We start from the raw sequence: 19,402 nt of genomic DNA on the forward strand, positions 1-19,402 counted from the left end.
GGGATGCTGGAGCCTGCAGGTGTTGGTCAGGCTGTTGTGCTCGTCTGAGGACAAAAAGCTGGTGACAAGCTTCATGCAGCCAAAGCAAAGGGCTGTCAGCCTCCCCTTGGAGTTTGAAAAGCCCACATTCTGTGTCCTTTGTGTTAGGTTTGAAAAGGCCCCATCCTTCATGTTATAGGGACCTTGGGAAGGTTAAACAGCAAGGTCAGCACTGCCCTCAGACCAAGTACATCACCATCCTTGTCAGCATCCTAGTGTAGAGGACCAGGAAGCATGCAGGCTGGTGCAGGAGTGAGGCATGGGCAAGGGGAAGGCAATCCCAGGCACTGAGCCCACTGCCATGGGAGGCTTCCGGGTTTGCTGGAGGTATCATCTCCACCCCCTGAAGAAAAAAAAAAAGGAAAAGCTGCTGGTGCAGATAAGGAGTGGGAGGAAGCAGGGGTTTGAGCCTGAATGTGGCAAGCAGATGAGCAGCTGTGCGCCCCCTACTCAGTGCTCTTTGAGGTCTGCAGCTCTCCAGCTCTACCCTTTCTCTTGGGAACTCCCCAACTTGAAAGAAACTGAGGTTTGTATTTAAATTTAGATCAGCTGGGACTGAAATTGCAGTTGTTGCTGTCATTTAAGTTCACCTCTGCCCAGCCTGCAGCATAGTCACCAGAGGCAGAGACAACCAAGGGCTGAGCATCTCTCCTTCTCGGAACTGAGGGGGTGGGATTCTTTTCCCTATGAACTTCCTTGAGATTCTTTCTTTGCAATATTCTGCCAGGGTGAAGGAAAACATCAGGGAAGTGTTCCTTTCAGAGTGGCCCCTGTCCCTCTGCTGTCCCATGTTTCTCAGTGACTGCTGTACCTATCTACCCTGTGAGGGTTGCTTGGCCTCACAGCTCTTTTGGTAACTGGAAGTACCTGAATTACACAAACTCCCCCAAGAAATCTTAGCAGGGACCTTTGAACACACCAGCTCCCTGGCAGCATCTGCCCCTGCTGGGCAGTCTTCTGTGGCTTGGGAGGAAAGGCTGTACTGAGAGCTGAGATCGCTTCTCCAGACCAAGAGCTGCCTTGTCTCAAACTGAGTGAAATTCTCCAGCAGAGGATGAAATGGGGAGAGGTAACCAGGAGTTGGGGGGAGGGGGGGCTTGTAAAGGTAACATAGGGGGAAAAGGAGAGCCAGCAGCATCATGCAGGGAAATCTGCATGTGGAACTGTGCCGTTTGTCAGCATGGCTTTGCTGCCTGAGCATCCTCCCGGCTCAGACTGTGCAGGAGGGATGGACTTCACTGAGAAGCCAGAGCACAGTCTTGCCGTGGTACCCAGTGCAGAGGCCGGTGGGATGCAGTTGAGCCAGTGGGTGCAGTTGTCCTGGTGCTGCTGACAGTCGCCTTCAGCCACAGACCCTGCGCCACGAAGAAAGGGAACATAAAATAACACTGCCTCATCAGCAGAGCCCGGGAGGGCAGCGAGGGCAGCAACTTCATCCCTGGTGTCTCCACGGGAGGGAGACAAAGAGCAGCCTTTCCTTGATGACAAACACCCTGCCAGCCTCGGGCTTCTTGGGACGTTTGGAAAAGCCTTTAGGTCTGAGCCGCAGCAGCTGGTTGACAATCCAGCTCTGGCATGATGCTCCAGGAGAGAAATCAGCTGGAGAACCCTCCTCGGAGCTGCTGGGAACCTAAACGTTCAGTGCTGGGACTGCGCTGCTGTCCCTCAGGTCTTTCTTCCCTTTCTCCCTCCCAACCCAAACCGAGCTCTGGTTCGTTTCATCTGCTCCTGCACTGGGCTGCAGCCAGCTGGGGTCTGGCCTGGGAAAAAGCTCAGCCAGGCTCCAGTTTTTATAGATCTATAGAAAACAGATCTACACTTGTATATATATATAAAGAAATCTCACTACAATATGTATATTCAATTATACATTACATGGAGCACTTTTTGGAGCAGCAGAGGATGCCGCACTATGATTCCCTGTTATGGGCAAGCCGGAGGTTCGCTCTGCACATTCACCCCTTTCACCTGCATATTTACCTGTGCATTACAAAAATAGTGTGGCCAGTAGGTCTGGGGAGGTGACTGTGCCCCTGTACTCAGTGTTGGTGAGGCTGCACCTTGAGTGCTGGGTCCAGTTCTGGACCCCTCACTCCAAGGATACTGAGGTCCTGGAGTGTGTCCAGAGAAGGGCAGCCAGGCTGGGGAAGGGGCTGGAAGGCAAATCCTATGAGGAGCAGCTGAGGGAGCTGGGGGTGTTCAACCTGGAGAAGACGAGGCTGAGGGGAGACCTTGTCACTGCCTGCAATGACCCAACAGGAGGGTGCAGAGAGGTGGGCGATGGTCTCTTCAGCCAGGGGACGGGAGATGGGACAAAGGAAATGGCCTCAAGCTGTGCCAGGGCAGGGTCAGAGCAGATGTGAGGGAAAAGTTCTTCCCTGACAGAGTTGGGATGTGGAACAGGCTGCCCAGAGAGGGAGCTGAGTCCCCACTCCTGGGGTGTGTTTAACAGAGGGGAAGATGAGGTGCTCAGGTCAGCATAGGGTGGGAACGGTTGGACTTGATGATCTTAAAGGTCTTTTCCATCCCAGTGACTCTGTGACTCTGTGATCTAACCTTCATTAACACTAATTTCTGCCCATCCCACCTCAGGGGTGATGAATTTTTTTCGGTTGGGTACAGGTGTGTCCCCACCAGCTGTGGCACCAGCCGGGCAGGAGCCTCTGCAGCTTAAATGTCAAACACACACACACACACCCCTTGAGTGGAGAAGGAGCTCGCGTGGGTGTCAGAGTTTCACATCGCTGCAGATGGTAGATGGGTGTCAGCTACAACTCGCCACGCATCCCTCCCTGCTGAGGCGAGCATCCCACCTGCCTGCAGATGCTGGTCCTGCTCCAGGGGCTACCAGCATCCTGGGAAACCAGGCACAGGGGAGGAAGTCCAAGGTGCCTTCAGGGCTGAACTGGCTGGGAATTTTGTTTGCAGCCACCCTGATTTTTCTCATTTCTTAATTTGCTGCGAGTCGTTAGCACCGAGCCGTGGTGGGGTATGAGGAGGGCAGGGGGCTGGTGGGGACGGTGGGAGGGATGCTGTGTGCCAGTGCAGGGTCGGGACAGGCTGCCCCTGTCCTGTTAGTTCCCATCAAATGGCCTTAAAGAGGAACACCCACACCCTCTACTCCTGCCATTCCCTTGTACAAGCATCCCATAGGGAAAAAGGGGACAATCCAGCCCTGGAGGGACCAAGCAGCATGAGAGTATGCTCAGAGATGCTTGGGGGTGGGGGGGGGGGGAAGAGGGGGGGGTTAAGGGAGGTGGAGTGGGGGAGTGGAGGCTCCTCTTTTCTAACCGACTCTAAAACGAGCTGCTTAAAAAGAGCTTTGAAAAAAACAACAGAAACCCAAAGCCCCAGCTGGCAGCGCTGATATTTCCTCCCCGGCGCGCGCCGAATCCACGCCGATGAAGATCTCTAGGTATCCCCAGAGTCGCCCTTTAGAGATAACTCATCTTGGGGCCTCCACCACCCACACGGAGAGGAGAGATTTCCTGGTGCGTGGGTGGCTTTGCCTTTTCTTCTGCAGACAACCCAAGTTTACTCACTTTTCACCCTCTGCCACCGACCAGCACGGGTGCCTCAGGGGTGAGCTGGGGCCCCCAGCTGCTGTCCAACCCTCCATCCCTCCCAGGTGCTCCCTTGTGGGCTGGTGGCACCTCATCACCCGGTGCCCCTGGCCCCACACCATTGAAGCCATTAAAACAAAACATCTTTGAAGTCATTAAGAGTTGCGGGCACCTCACTAATGAGTTAGGCACATGCTAACGAAGAAGCGGTCCGGGTTCCTGTACAGGTGAGGCATTAATGTCACCCAAGGTCACATCACCCCTGTTAGGGACAACAATCAACTTCACCCAGCTTGAACCACCCATTAGCCAGGTATCCAATTAACTCCAGCAAAGCAAAGCAGCTTTTACCCCCACCCACACCCCCCAGGGATGCCCTCGGAACACTCGAGTCACGATGCGACCGTTCTCAGCCACCGCTGTCTCTGGAAGAGGCTGCTGAGGGACTGTCCCTTGGTCTGTCCCCGTGCTGCTGTCACCTCTGCAGAGGGGTGAAGGATAAGGAGATGCACAGAGATGGGTCAGACCCGATGATCCTTACAGATCCCTTCCTCTTCAGGTACTCCATGACTTTACGAAGACATAGAAACACACACACATATATATATACATATGGGTATGCATTATTGGAAGAAACCCACCCTGTTTGTATGCAGAGAACCTTTCTGTGCCCATAGCACCCGCAGGGGCATGGGGCAACTGGATGACTCCTGTTTGGTTTGTTTCTCTCTTAAACCCAGCAGCACGATGCTCCCCAGTGCTGCAGAGGAACCAGGCTTGTTCTCTGCCCGGCACAGGGGATGCACACCCAAGGCATCCCATGGAGTGACCCTTAGCGTGGGCACAGGATCAGGGTGGGCAGGGTTCAGGGTGGCTTTTCGGCACCGGTGACAACACGTGCAGGTGCCTGAGCCCGGTGACAACTCGGTGCACATCCCACGGCTGCTCTCACCACATCTGTGCCCAGCTGCCTGCCCCAGCACAGGCTGCTGTCACCCATGTGTGCCGTCCCGCTCTGACGGGCAGCGCGTCCATCCCCAAACCCCTCCAGCCCTCCCTCTGCTCCTCCGGCCAGGAAATCCTCCTCCTCTCCTTCCTCTCCTTCCCCAGCTCCACTGCCACCTGTGAGGTGGCTCCAGTGCCATGTCTGCTCCCACCATCCCAGCAGAGACCACGGCACCATGCCCCAGTAAAGGTCAGGCTCCAAACTGGCTCGGCTGAAGCCCCGTATTTGGGGCGCGTGGCTCGAACTTGATGTTATCTGCCTGCGCCGACAGCAGGAACGTGTGTCACGACGGGTCGGGGAAGGAGAAGTCGTCACCTTTTTCCGTTGGTGTGTTGTACAATCAGAGATGGGTTTGGTGAGCAGCTGCTTGGGGAGGGGGGGGGGGGGGGTGTTTGGGGGTTGTTTTCCTTTGCCAAACTGGGGGGTTCAGCTTGCCAGGGCTGTGCTGGCAGCGCAGGGGGTTCTTCATCCCCAGCCAGGTCCCCATCCCTCCTCCCCGGATGCTTCCCTGGCGCAGAGGGAGGGCTGGATGGGACATGCAGCTGGTTGGGACATGCAGCTGGCCAGCACTGGCTGTTGCAGGAGGCCACCCCATTGTGGGGAGCACGGATGCACTGCAGCAGTGCAGCATCCCCACCATCCCCGTTAGCCATCCCCTCTCCAACTCCCTTCCTAATTCCTCCCCTTTCAACCACAAGATGCCAGTGGCATCCCTGCGATGTGGATGCCAGTGGGCATGAGGGCAGCTTTGCTCATTGGCCGTTAGCAGGTGCCAGTGTGGCAGGACAACGTGGCATCCCCAGCCGAGCATCCCCGAGGGGCTGGAGGACAGATGCTGTGGGGAGCGGGGGGCACGGTGAGGGGGGGTCTGGCGAACTCATCCTCTCTCCACGTGTGTCCACCGAACACGTGGTGACCCCTGGGATGTGGCTGCGGCACAGATGCCTCTGGGGTGGCTCATGGCAATAGGAGCGAGGGCAAAGTCGGAACAGGTTTGTTCCGGGAGGCCGGTGCCGTGATTCACAGCAGGGAAATATGTGCTGGGAGAAAGGGGAGGTGAAGCTGGCAGCTGGTTGTGGCACCCCCAGTATAACCCTGTGGGCACGCGTGAGCCCTGCAAACACCCCGAAATCGCCAGCTTAAATTTAGGTGTTTGAGAGGACAGGCTGTTCTCGCTCGCAGCTTCCCCCAGCACCTCTCTGTTCTCATGAGCCACCCACACAGAAACCAAAATGAACGGGGAGGAGAAAATAGGCGCAGTATCTGCCCGCTGGCCCCATGCCCCCCCAGCACCTCCCGTGCCTCTGCGAGCGACCCTCCCTGCTCTGCCGCAACACCGTGGGTATCCCTGGGATGCTCCCCAGTCCCCAACGGAGGCACGGGACTGATGTTGGACCCTCGCTGGTGAGACCCCAGTGCTGCCACACTGGCAGGAGGGACCCTCCAGCCTTTCCCTCCCGCTGCTCATCCTTGCCTTCACGCAGTTCCCTAATGAGTTTTCCTAATGGATTTCCCAGATTATCCTTCCCCGCATGGACCCACAGCTCCTTTACACCCCATCCCGCTGGGGCACAAAGGGATGGGAACGGAGTGGCCAGGGCAGCCAGGGTGGCAGTGAGGAGGGATGGCAGCTGGGGATGCTCTGGCAGCCAGTGGTCTCGGCATCAGCCCATCCCAGCCCTTGGCCCATCCCACTGGCCCTTGGTGCATCGGCCACATGTGGAGCCGCTTTTGGGGCTGCACGAGGGGATCCCAGCCCCGGTTACAGACCCGGCACAAGCTTGTGGGGCCAGCATTGCCTTCCCATCTCTCCCCAGACCGGCTTTGCCACCCATCCAGAAACACGCCAGCCCTCACCCCGGTTCCACTGCATCGGTGCTGGCAACACTCATCACGGAGGGCAGCGTCACCCCAAAAATGTGACCTCAGCTGCGGCAGCAAAGAGCTGGAGAGGAATTTGGGATAATGGGCCCCAGCAAGGCCAGCAGGGACCGGAGCTGGTCCCCCCAGGGTGTGCTGCCCAGCGATGACGTTGGCAGTGTGGGGAGCCCCGGCCTGGGCTGATAAAGGCACACCCTGGCCATGGCAGCTGGGGGACACGATGTTCCCAGGCCCCAAGGGCTGCTGGGCGGGATCTCGACACGGCTCCCCTGCTGCGTCACTGGGGCGTACTGCTGCTTCCCACACAAAACTCCCTGACTGGCAGTGGGGACAGTGATGGGCATTCCCAGAATTAGCAGAAGTGTTGGACATAAAAGGGTTTTATTGACTGGGATGGCAGCCCTGTCCTCGAGCTGCATGTGCAAGCGGCTGGGGGTGAGGTGTTGCAATGCCAGGGAGGAGAACCCCGCTGGGTTTTGGGCTAATGAAGTGCTGGGCACTGGCCTGTCGGGGGGGGGGGGGGGGGGGGGGCACTGGGTGGGATGGAGGGACAGTGGGTAGGATGGGGAATCCCATGTACCACCCCAGCACCCGCCCCAGGGAGGCTGTGTCAGTTCCTTCCTCTCCGCCACCATGCTGGGGTACCCCGGGTTGCTCCCCCTCACCGCCCCTGCTCCAGTCAGACCCTCGTCCCCATCCCCACACAAACCCCTGCCCTGGCGCAGGCTGAGGAGCTGCATCCAGCTCCCTCCCCACCCAGATAGGTGGGCATGGGGGGGGGGGCAGAGGCTACAGCCCACCCCCGGGGCTGGTGGGACGAGAGGTCTCCCCAAGCCGCCAGTGAGACGGGGCGCCCGGCCGCGCTCCCCGGCGCGGGCGGCGGGCCGGAGGAAGCTGTGGTCGGCAGCTCCCGGCTGCCAGGGTGCAGGTTTGGGTTCGTCACCACAGAATGAGATTGTGATTGCTCATGCAAATCGCAGCGCAAACGAGCGGCGCAAACGAGCGGCACACACCGGCGTGGGCAGAATTTGGGGGGATTCTCTAGTTTTTATTATATTTATTGTTTTCCTGGGTAAGATCAGGCCTGGCCATAGACTGACAGGGCCACGGCCGCCATCCTGGCCTCAACGCCAGCGCCACATGGGCACCAGGGCGGGCACCCGCAGCCTCATGCCGAGGTGGGGAATGAGGGGGGTGCATGGGGTGAAGGGTGCGGTGAGAGGGGGGTGTATGGTGCAGGGGTGTGCACCAGACTGGGTACCTGGTGGGGTGTGGGCAGGGTGCAAGGGGGGGTGATCTTAAGGGGGCGGGGGGCATGCGCAAGGGGGGTGTGCAAGGGGCTGGGGCTGTGTGGGGAGGGTGTATGCTGGGGGGGGCAAAGAGGTGTGCAAGGGACTGGGGGTCTGCATGGGGATGTGCATGGGGAAGTGTGTGTGCATGGGGGGGTGTGTGTGCATGGGGATGTGTAAGGGGCTGTGGGTGTGCAGGGGGGTGTATGCTGGGGGCAGTGTACAGGGGGGTTATGTGTGCATGGAGTGGGGTACGCATGGGGCTGTGCAAGGGGCTGGGGGTGTATGCATGGGGATGGAGCGTGCGAGGGGGTGTGCAGGGGGGTGTGCAAGGGGCTGGGGCCGTGCAAGGGGCTGTGTGTGCGGGGTGTGTATGTAAGGAGCTCTATGTGCGGGGTGCCCGGGTTCCGGCCGGATAGTGCCCAGGGTGGGGGTGGAGGGGCAGTTTGCGCACATGGCGCGGCGGGCGCGCAATGGGCGCACAAGGGGGGGTGCGCGTGCGCGCACAGCGCGCGGCGCATGTGAGCTGTGAGCGCGCGCAGCACCGCTCCGGGGGCCGCGGAAAAGCGCCAGAGCCCAGTGCGGGGCCACGGCGGGGCCGGAACGGGCAGCGCGGGGCCGGGGAGGGCCGGGCAGGGGAGGGCAAGGCCCGGCAGCGGGGCCGGAACGGGCAACACGGAGCCGGGCAGCGGGGCCGGGCAGGGCAGCGGAGCCAGGAGCGTAGCGCGTAGCCGGGCAGGGCAACGGGGCCGGGGGCGGAGCCGCCTCGTACCGGCACGGCGGGCGGGCGGGCGGGAGGCGGAGCGCGGCGGCGCTGTAAACACGGGGCGGGGCGGCGGCGCAGGGCCCGGGGCAGGCGCAGGGTCGCCGCGCACACCGCCGCTAGCCCGCGGCCGGGCGCCCCGCTCCGCCGGCAGCCCGGCGGGGAGACACCGTGAGCGGGGGCGGAGGGACGGGACGGTGCGGGCGGCGGGGGAGCGCGGGGCGGGAAGCGGCGGCGGCGAGGGGGGGAGGTTTGGGTGTAGGGGGGGGCGGTTGGAGAGCGACAGCGCGGAGCGGGAGCCGGAGCCGGGGCGGGAGCGGAGCTGCCGCCTCAGCACTTTCGGCAGAACAATGGGGCCGGGCGGGAGGGGCCGGGGCCGGGGCTGGGTCCGTCGGCCCCGCTCCCCCCACCTCGCCTCACGCCGTCCCGCTCCGCCCCGCCCGCAGGCAGCCCCGATGGCCAAGCAGCCCCCCGAGGTGAAGGCGCGACGCGACGACGAGGGCCAGCGGCTGCCGCCGGCGGCGGCGGAGGGCCCGGGCCCGGCCGCGCAGCTGCGTCCCGGCGCTCCCGCCGCCCTGCCCGGCTCCGCCGCCACCACGGGGCCTCCGGCGCGGGGCCCGCCCGCCAGCCCCGGCCCCTTCGCCACCCGCTCGCCCCTCTTCATCTTCGTGCGGAGGTCGCCGCTGCTGTCGCGCTCCTCTAGCGGGTACTTCTCCTTCGACGCCGAGCGCAGCCCCGCGCCCCTCAGCTGCGACAAGGCCACGCAGACCCCCAGCCCGCCCTGCCAGGCCCTCAGCCACTGCCTCAGCGCCATGGGTGAGTGTGGGGGGATGGGGCGGGGTGGGATGGGGCAGTTGTGTCCCTTGTGCTGCGCTCCACTGGCCTCTATCCTCACCCCCATCGTCCCCAGGCTGCCAGCACCGCTGCCCTTGCACCTCCTTTGGAGTGTGGCTCTTTGCCACGTGCCTGCAGCGGCTCTGCCAGCATCCCAATGCTTCACCTTTGGGATGCTGGTGGCGGGTGGCACCCCAATGCCATCGCCGCACCCCAGCAGCACTGCGATGCCACCCTGCCCCAGCACCTGCCATACCCACAGGCTGGTGGCAGAAGGCCCTGGCCTTGGAGGGGCTGGTGGCAGAGGGCTGGCAGTGGGCAACCTGGCAAGGGGCTGGATGCTCGCTGGGGCTGTGGGGTTTTTGCTGAGCAAGAGTGCCGCCAGCGAGCACCCGCTCCCCCAGCACCTCTCCAGCTTGGTTATTCCCATCTTTTAAACTTCCATCCTCTTCCCAGGGCAGGTGGGTCCCTGCCTGTTGTGCGGCCCACCTTTCCAGTCGGGGCCATGCTGGGGTTTCTGTGCCGCGGCGGTGGCAAGGGAAGCGACTTTTCACTGCTTGGGGTGTGCGTTTTGGTTGGGGTTTGTTTTGTTGCTTTGGTGGTTTTGCTGGCTCCTGCTGCTTTCTCAGCGAGCCACCACGGCGCCACGGGCGCTGGGGCCGTAGGACTCCCGCTCGTTCTGGCGAAACCCGCTTGAAAGCGGTGCGGTAGCGGGCGGGCGTGTGTTTACATGTGGCTTACCAGGTAAGGCTGGCTCGAAGCCTCGAGCCGTGGGGAAAACATGCCTGCCGGAGCAGCTTGAGCTGTCCCGCTGTGCCTTCCCCTCCCTGATTAATCCCTCTTAATTGGAGGAAGCCTTCTAAGTTCCGCGGGGAAGGTGGGAGCAGAGCAGGTAGTGCTCGTCATGGAGGGACAGGCAACATCCCCGAGCTTTACGCGTTCAAAACATCATTGTTTGTGTTGCTGTTGGTTATTTTTTGGTTAGTTTTTCCTCCCCCCTGGTTAATGGCTGTGGTTACAGCTGCAGAGGGCTTACTGTAACATGCCTGCAGGAAAGATCTCCTGACATTATTGCAGTAATTACAGCTTAATGCAAGTTTCACAACCTCACGCCATGCGTGGACACACGTGGCACGGCTGGGCGAGGATGCTGGAGTTCCTCAGCAGGGAGACACGCAGCCAGCACTCCTGTGCTTCAGGAAGGGACTCAAGCTCTCCCTCCCTGGTTTTTCGGAGCTCCCACTTTTCCAATCTGGTTTCACTGGAGACTTTGTTCGGTTGTTGTTGCTAGGAGCATCATCCTAAACAACTGTAAGCGGATGGAAGATACCGGAGGAGTTATTTAAACGGGATCCTCGGATGCCCTCAAGCACGGTAAAGCTGGGAATACAGAGCTGTTTTATCCCCGTCCAGGGACTGCAGCTCCCAGGCTGTGACTTAGGGTGCAGCTTGCCTAAACGAGGGGCTGTGGGTTTGCCCCCTGCACCTCTTCCTCGGTGCCCTTTGCCTCGGCCATGTCTGGCCGGATGCGTGCCATTAAGCCTTCCGCACGGAAACGGGCTGGTCCACCCGCGAGGAAGCAAAGGGTATATAACTTCTTCTCGTTGGTGGTTGTTGTTGTTGTCTTTATGCACTGATTTTTATCTGTTGTGAGACACTGGGAGATGGGGAGCCACTCTAGGAAGCATCGGCCTTTAATAATAATAATAATAATAATTAATAAACAGGCGTTTCCTGTAAGCAAGAGCAGTTTGTGTGTGATAGGTGCTCCCAGCCTCTCCCAGGGGCAGTGGTGGACACTTTCCAAGGCCAGCCTGAAGCTTCCTCTTCTAAATCTCATAAAACCTTCCCCAAAGTTTTGCGTGGTGGGTTTTTTTTCCCTCCAGCGATGACAGCCTGAATAATAATTAAAGGGCTGAAAGTGCCCCTGCCAGACCAAAAGGAAAGGTGGAGGCAGCCCTGGGGGAATTATGGGATGCCATCAGTTGCTGGGTGTTGGAGGAGGAGTTGTTCCTGGCATGGGAGGTGATGCTTTGGTGGGTCTGGGCTCTCTGGCAGCGCCAAGGTCTCCAGCTGGCTACTTCCAAAGGCACGTTTTGGGAACTGAGGGGACGCGCTCAGATGGGAGGTGGGAAGCGGCGCTGGCTCGGTGTTTTTGGGAAATGCTTTTGGGCATGAGCAGGGATGAGCGCGCAGGACTGGAGTGTGGTGGGAGCACATGCTGTAAGGTGAGAAGCCCACCCTTTGGAGGGGCTTAGGCTGGTGCACTAGCTCTTTGTGGGAGCCGATGGCTGGGTCTGGTTGGGTTTTCTTGTTCAGAGGGCGTCTCTGAAGGTGTGGGAGTCCAGGGTTTACACGTGGCTTCCTGGGATGTGTGCTTGGAGCAGGTGCACAGGTTTTCCCAGCGCTGTTTTGGCCCTGCACTGAGGCAAAGGGAAGAAACATGGTGTCAACCTCATCCTGGGGATGCTTGGGGTATGACAGGGACTGCAGCATTGCCATGTAGGTCCCCGTCTGGAGCATCCCTATGGGCTAGAGGGAGAAGATGCTATCCCAGGGATGCCGGTGGCCTCTCGGCTTGTCCCCGTTCCCATGACAGCTGTCTCGCCATCATCAGTGGGAGCCTGATTGCAGTATGACTCGGGGAAGGGGGGCTCCCCCACCCTGAAAGCGCCTCTGACTGGTTTTGGGACCAGTTATGACTGGACCCTTTTGACGCCGCTGTTCGGCAGCACCACAGAAAGTCCTTTCTGAAAACCTCAGCCCGATTTCGCTCTCAGCCACCAACCCTCAGCCTTCGCCTCGTGAGCGGATGAGCTCTGGGGTGCGACACTGGGGCAAGGGGAGCGATGGGGGAGGTGGGGAGGGAAAGGCTGGAGAAGGAGCAGCACCTCTCCCCCTGGCAGTGCTCTCTGCATCCCTGAGTTTCTTTCCATCTCTTTGTCCAATTTTTCCTCTTTGTTGTGTTTTTTCCCCTTCCAGCCTCCCCTCCCCGGCTTAGCTCTTGCTTGGGAAGGGCAGCCAGGGCCGGCTCTGGTGACGGCAGTGGGATTTCGGATGGTTGCCCCGCCCCAGCCGAAATCCTGTTTGCGTTCCCGGAGCACCGGGCTGGAGTATCGCGAGGGCTGCGCTGCCTTTCATTCACCAGCCAGGAAAATAAATACGCTGGGGCTGTCCCCAGGCAGGCGGCGGGTACTACTCCTGCGCTACTACAGAGTGAAAACAAAACACATCCTCCAGCCAAGCACTGCTCGTTTGGCTCGGAAACGCATTTTCCAGTCAGGTTGGAGCCAGGCTTTTTATTTAATTTTTATTTATTTATTTAATTTTTTAAAACTGCCCCACTAATCCTTTTCATATTCTGGGATTGGGAGCTATTTCTGGTCCCTTGCGATTCCCTCTGTGCTGCTGGGCCAGGATGCTCAGGTTTGTTTTGTACGGGTGGCTGTGGGGTTCCTCTGCTTTGTTTTTTCTTTTCTTGGTTGGGTTGGTTTGGGGTTTGTTTTTTTTTTCCCCCTTAGAGCAGTGATTCCTTGCTCGGATCCCAAGCTTGGGCTCTCAGGAGGGGTGAAGAGGCAACCTGGGTACTGTGCGGGGTCCAGCCTGAGGTGCTTTGTTCTACCCCAGCTCTTCGGGGGGCTGCATGGTGGCTTTAGTGCTCACCTGAGCTTCATAATCGGAGGCTCAAATTGCTGCGTGTGGTGGAATCGGTGCCTTAGCTCTCCTCCTTTGTACACCAGCAGTATTTTCTTGTGTTGGGCTTCCTCTCCATGAAGGTGTGCTTCGGGAGGCGTGCATCCTGGTTCCCTCTTGCGGATGGAAAGCCACTGGCTTGCTGGCAGCTTGGATTCACAGAGTTGTAGGGGTTGGAAGGGACTTCAAGAGATCATCGGGTCCAACCCCTGGGTTCTTGGTGTGCAGATGCCAAGCGTGGCTTTCCTCTCCATACAGCAGACCCAGACAGATTCTTTCTCTCCTTGAGCGCTTCAGAGCCTTTTTGGGCAAGGAATGGGAGGGATTCAGTTGAACTATGTGGGCAGAGTTGTGTGGTGGGTTTTGGGCTTTTTTGGGTGTTTTGGGTTGGGTTTTTTTAAGGTTACGGAAGTCACTGCTGTGCCTGCCTGAAAAGAACAGTATTTGGGAAGAGGAGGTTTTTTGGGGGAAGGAAGGTGGGAGTACAGCATCCCTACTGCCCTCCCTGCTGAAGAGGGGACCGACTGGTGCTTGGATGTGCCTGTGGGAATGCTCCAAAGGGAAGCCTGTGATTAAAGAGATGAATGAATCAAAGTCTTGTAACAATAATTATAATAACAATACAAAATTAATTAGGCTGGCAAAGCGTCTCCTGCAGTGCTCACCTTGTGCAACAAGTCCTGTGGAGAGGCCCTCTGAGCCTGGCACCCGCATGGCCCCAGGAGCTGTGTTTAAAGACTTCACAAAACAGTGATGCTGATGAAGAAAACCCACGGCAGCCCCATTGACTCTTGCCCAGTTTAACAGAGTTGGGGTGTGGTGGTGTTATTGGTGGTGTTCTTGCTGCGTGTGTGTTTCAACCACTCTGGTTTTGTCCGTGCAGCTTCCCGGTGGCAATCTTACTCGCCAGCAGAAGACTTACAGCCCGAAATCTGGATCGCCCAGGAGCTACGGCGCATCGGAGACGAGTTCAATGCCTCCTATTGCCCCAGAAGGGTAACTCTTGCCTCTTTTACTTTCCATTTCTTGACGCCTGCGGCCTCTTAAAAGGGAAAAGCTTAATCATCTCTGGAAACTAGCTCTGCGGTGAGTGTTTCGCTCACTCAGAAGGAGAGAGGGTTGCGCGGGTGGCAGGGCTCGCTTGGATGCAGGGGCGTGCATCATCTGCTGCCGCCGCCACCTCGTTAAGTCTATTAAAAATAACTGTTAACACCAGGACTGGAGGTTTTCGGGTACAAAGTTCCACAGTATCTTTTGTAGCACCCCAGGGACTGGACAGCATTGAGGAACAGAGGTTAAGAGGCAAGGGAGGTTTGGGTGCGTTGGTGTATTTTTGAGGGGGTGTTGGGAAGAGCCCCGCTGGAAGATGGGGTGTGGCTGGGTGCCTGCTCTGGTGCTGTTAGGAAAACAGGCTGGGAGTGAATGGTGGCTCCCGAATTCCTGCTGCTGAGAATGGTGTGTGTGGAAGTGCTGTTCCTAGTCAGAAACCAGGGGATAGGCTCACTCCCATAACTGATCTTTCTCCCAAAAGACCCTGCCAGAGCTGTTTTGAAGTGTGTGTATCTGAGGCTGTAAACTCCCTGACTTTGGAGTGTTGCAACAGAAATAGGTGGCACTAATGCAAAAAAACCCAAACAACCGCCCAAAACCCAAGCTGACCCTGAGGGATGGGGTAACAGCAGCTTTCACGAGAGCTCCATGAGCCAGTGACATCCCTGCTGAAGGCTCCTGAGAGCTGCGTGTCGGTGCTTGCGGCTTCTGATCCATCAGCTCGCCTTCGTCCGTGGGAAGAGGAGTCAGAACAGAGTCAGAACCTCTTTAGGTAGCGGTGGCAGTGATGAAATGCTGACTGCCCAGATCTTTATCCATCCTCCCCGGGGAGTGAGTCACTCCCACGATGTTTCTCCCAGGCTCTGTAGGGTAGGGTGGCTGTGTGTCAGCAAGGTCTCCCCTCCCAAAACCAGGCTGCCATGGTCAGGCTATTTCGTGCATCCCCTTGCTGCTCCACTGGCTCTGTTTCCTTTCTGAATGCTATGGCTTCCCTGACCAACAACAGCCTGGAGATCAACTGTGTTTTATCCCGAATCTGGAACGTGCATCTTCTGAACTCCCCCATCCCGGCTGATCCCTGGTGGTACAAAATTCCCTTTTCATTTAACTTTCCAGGTTTGTTTTTCTTGCTTGAAGGACATCTTTTCAATGAAAGGCAGGGACTGAGCCCGTCCCACCAGCATTCAGCAAGCCAAAGGTGCCTGGTAACATCACTGCCCCATACAAAGCCATGCCCCAGGCTGTAAGAGGGCCTGGATTTGCTGGGTGGATGCTGAGGAGTGGGGGTAAAGGGTTGCTTGGTTGTTTTTCTCCTTCTCCCCCACCCCCTGCCCATGACTCTGTGGGCGGGTGTGAGGCCGGGATGGGGTGCAGGTGCCCAGGTTGGCTCCCAGCACCACCACCAAGCTTCCAACCTGCTGCCCTGGGGAGAGAACTGAAACGCGGGGGCCTGTCCTGCTTGCTAGATGACACAGGCAGAGGCTGTCATGCGTAGCCCTAAAAACACTCTGTACCTGGCTTAATTAGCATCTGATGAGTCCTCGCCTGTTTCAGCCCCAAAGGAGGGAGTTTCAGGGCAGTTCAGTAATTGCTGTAGGGTTACGGTTCCCTGACACACTGGGTTCTTGCTCCCTAGGGAGCTGCCTTTTCCTGCTGGTGGGGCTCTGGCTGCTCTGGAGGGGAGTTGGCTCTGGGCAGCAGGGAGCCCAAGGGGCAGCCCAGGAAGCCCGAGGGGTGGCTACCTGGCTCTGCTGCTCGCTGGGATTTTGCCCTTTACTCTGAGGTTAGAAATGGGGAACTAAGAGCCCTGCCAAGGCAGCACTTGCTGGGCAGGTCTGAGCTGTTGGACGAGTCGGAGAGCCGCGTGTTCCCCATCACGTTCCCCATCCTTGCACCCTGTGCGTCACCCACTCCCCTCCCCTTCCCAGGGACGGTCTCTTGGGCAAGACAACTGGGAATCTGATGGATGCCTCACTGTCCAGCCCCAATGACAAAGCTGGTGGGTCTGGGGAGTGGTGGTGGCCGTGGGACCCTCCAGCTGCAGAGGCAGGCTCTGTGCTGAGGCTCATTTTGCACCTGCAGAGGTGCAAAATATTGTGTTTCTGCTCCCTGATTTTTTTTTTTCATACCTGTTTATTAAAGAAAAACCCAGTTTTGGGCATTTCTTTTGCATCCTCCCCCTCACCTGCTGGGCTGCTTGGGTTGTTTTTCACCTTGCTCTCTGCCGTGTTGGCAGTCGGGCAGCACAGTGGGCTCTGCGAAATCCTGCTTGCTCAGGGACACAGTGCCCCCAGAGTGGGAGGCACGCTTGGCCCTGGTACCCAGCCAAGGGATGCTTGAGCATCATCTCACCATGGTGACAGCATCCTGCTGTGGGATCACCCGCGTTTTGCCCCGGTAGCAGGGAGGGCAGTTTGCATATCAGTGTAAACAGCGTGACTTGACTGCACTAAATATAACCTGAATCACATTGCTTCAGGGGCAGCATGGAGCTGGGGGTGGGGCAGGCCACTCACATTTGGGCTGACCCTTTGACTGCTGGGTGATGTGACTGCTCCGTTTCCTCTCCCCTGTATGCCTCTGTGATAGGAAAATCCCTTGCTCCAGCTTCTGTGTTTTGTGAATGAGGTCGTGGTTACATCTGGAGCAGGCTGAACCTGCTCTCCCTGGGGGGTTATTTTTATTATTTATTACCATTATGTATAATTACTATTTAATTTTAGATTGTACTTTTCTTGGCTGTTAAAAATGGGGGTTTTATTTCTGAGGGGTTTTTATTTTTGTAGCCGTCTTTATTTTAGCTTTTCCCTCCCAGCCTTCCCACACTGTGGTTCTTTGAACCACCCCCTCTGCCCTGCTCTGCGAGCGGGGCTCGCCGCTCCTTTGCCACCTCTCAGACACCGCTGTGGCATCACACCCCTCCGTGTGCCCACGCGTGGGGTCACGCACGTGACATCCCTGCTGAGCGGTGGCTGCCTTCGAGGCAGAGCAGCTCCAGCCCTTTTGAGTGTTGTAAACCTCTGGTATCGAAGGAGGATGCGGGAAGTCGTGGGGTTTGCTCTCCTTCTTCCTGAAAGTCTTGGTTTCACCCCGCTGACATACCTGCATGGCTCCACATGAGGTGTTTGTGTGCAGGGGCCTTGTGCTGGAAATTAAACTCACTGCCTTGTTTTGTTTGCTTTCTTCTTTCCCTCCCTTTCCCCTTCTGTTTTAGGGTTTCTTGGATAACCAGGCTGGAAACCCCCAGATCATCATTTTACGCCTCCTGCGTTACATCATCCGCCTGATCTGGAGGATGCAGTGAGCGCTGGGTGTATCTCCAGGCACCAGGACTTGTTTACTTGTTGGGAAAGCCCAGGGAGGACAGATGGACACAGGGTTCCCAGCATTGTCTGGCTCCCACCCCCTGGGATGAGTGTGGGCATCCCATGCCGACCTGCTGGGACTCCACTGCAGGATTTTGGCCGAGAGTGATGTTTACTGCGTCCTTCCCAACACTTCTAGTCACTCTTCACTTGCTTCTCCGATCAGAGTCTCAGCGAAGATCCTCAGCGGCGATGGGATGATGTGTTTTTCCTGGTCATGGCCGTCACCTCTCCTGGGATACACTCTGCAGCATGGGGACAGGCAGACCTCAGCCAGCTGATGGGCAGAGCCGCCTTCAGTTTGCATGTCAGCCCTTACCCCAGAGACTTGCCAGGCCCTTGCCTCTCCCTTGGACGGCGACGATGGAAAAGGGCAAGAGGGATTTAAATCAGCACTTCTTTTTACCTGTAAATACTGAATGCTACCCCAAATCCACCTTGGTTTGCATCATGCAAATAGCCTATTTCCTGCTGACTGATTATTATTATTTTTAATTTGATTTTTTTTATTTACACTCTGAATTTCAAGATGGAGCCGTCAGGCTCCCAGGGTCCAAAACACCACAACCAACCAGCCAAACACCCCCCACACGCACCCAGAATCCACCAGGTTGCCTTTTTCTAGAGATTCTTTCTATAAAATGCCTGAAAACGCTTATGTATTGTACGATATTATGATATATAGTGTTAGTAACGGAGAAATTCAGCAATAAACCGTTCCCAGAGGCAGGTGAGAACAGTTCCCGGCACGCTGCAGCTTTGCACCCGGAGATGATGGCTCCTGCTGGGTCGCTTCAGGAACTCGGAGCTTGTTCTATGCCCTTGAAGCCAGGAGGATTTCTAAAGCAATGGATTTTTTTGGGTTTTTTTCATTTCTTTCCTGGAATCCTCTCTGTGTTTGGACAGGACAGCCTCGAGCAGGGGGTTGAGTGGCACGGGATGGTCAGTGGTGAAGATACGGGATGCTCCCATGCTGGGATGTAGCTGGAAGATGTGCTGAAGGATGCTGACCTGGAACAGATCCACCCAGGAGGTCACTGCGTGGGCTCAGCGCCTCACCAAGTGCCACGTTTCCACCCAAACTGCTCTCCATTCCCCCAGGAAGACCTGAGGAGGTGCCCAGTGCTGTTCCAGGGTGTCTCTCCTTCCACCTGGAGAGCCTGAAGTCTTGCCGGAGGAGCCCTGAAGGCTCCATTGGAAGAAGCAGGTCAGTCTCCTCAAGTCCTCCGTTGTCTCCGGTTCATCTCCAGCGGGCGGCTGCTGCACAACGGGCGCTTTTGAGGGGGGTTGGCTGCTCCAGCCGCCCCCATATCTATGCACAAACATACCCCTCTCTGCCTCTGGAGCTGCCCCTTTCCTCTGGCTGGGGCTGGTGGTCCTCAAACCCACGGTTTTATCTCTGGTTTAACCAGCACCATATAGTGAGGTAAAAAACCCCAACCCAGCCCCACCGTAGCATTTTTTTCCTGCGACACACACGCAGGGAGGAGCCCTTCCGAGTGCCATCTGTATTAATTAGCATTTTTAACGATGGACAGACTGTACAATCTGACCTCTACGCACCGGCCCTGTGGGTAGGCAGAGTGCCGTGGTGTCGGTGCGGGGCTGCGTGCCTCCGATTGCACTCCTCCAGAGGACTGAGTGTTTTTAAAACTCTTAATTTTTTTATTATCCTTTTTTAACTATTTTTTTTTAAATGGACGTGCGAGGGTGAGCATCGGTCGCAGGGTTTGGCCTCAGCAGCGGGAGCAGGGGATTTTTGGAGAGGGTGTGTATGGAGGGGGGGGAACCTTTGCACTGGTGGAAAGCAAGCGGTTAAAATATCTGGTGAACTTGGTGAGCTTGACCAGGGCAGGTTTCCGCTCCTCATCCCCTTGGCCAGGTCAGGGTCCTGCTCCTCATCCCCTTGGTTGTGGCTC

At 57.6% G+C, this 19,402-nt stretch overlaps 1 protein-coding gene across 1 annotated transcript; it reads left to right on the forward strand.

Moving 5' to 3' along the window:
- Window positions 1-8,996: 8,996 nt before the first annotated feature.
- BCL2L11 (BCL2 like 11) lies at window positions 8,997-17,422 on the forward strand (the record flags this gene model as incomplete). The annotated part of the gene is made up of 3 exons (XM_084261479.1): window positions 8,997-9,357; window positions 13,952-14,064; window positions 17,333-17,422. 3 exons carry the CDS (start codon window positions 8,997-8,999, stop codon window positions 17,420-17,422), a joined length of 564 nt encoding a protein of 187 aa, XP_084117605.1.
- Between the last annotated feature and the right edge of the window lie 1,980 nt (window positions 17,423-19,402).

Source organism: Gallinula chloropus (genome assembly GCF_964237585.1).
Source record: "Gallinula chloropus genome assembly, chromosome: 3".
Taxonomy (NCBI): Eukaryota; Metazoa; Chordata; class Aves; order Gruiformes; family Rallidae; genus Gallinula; species Gallinula chloropus.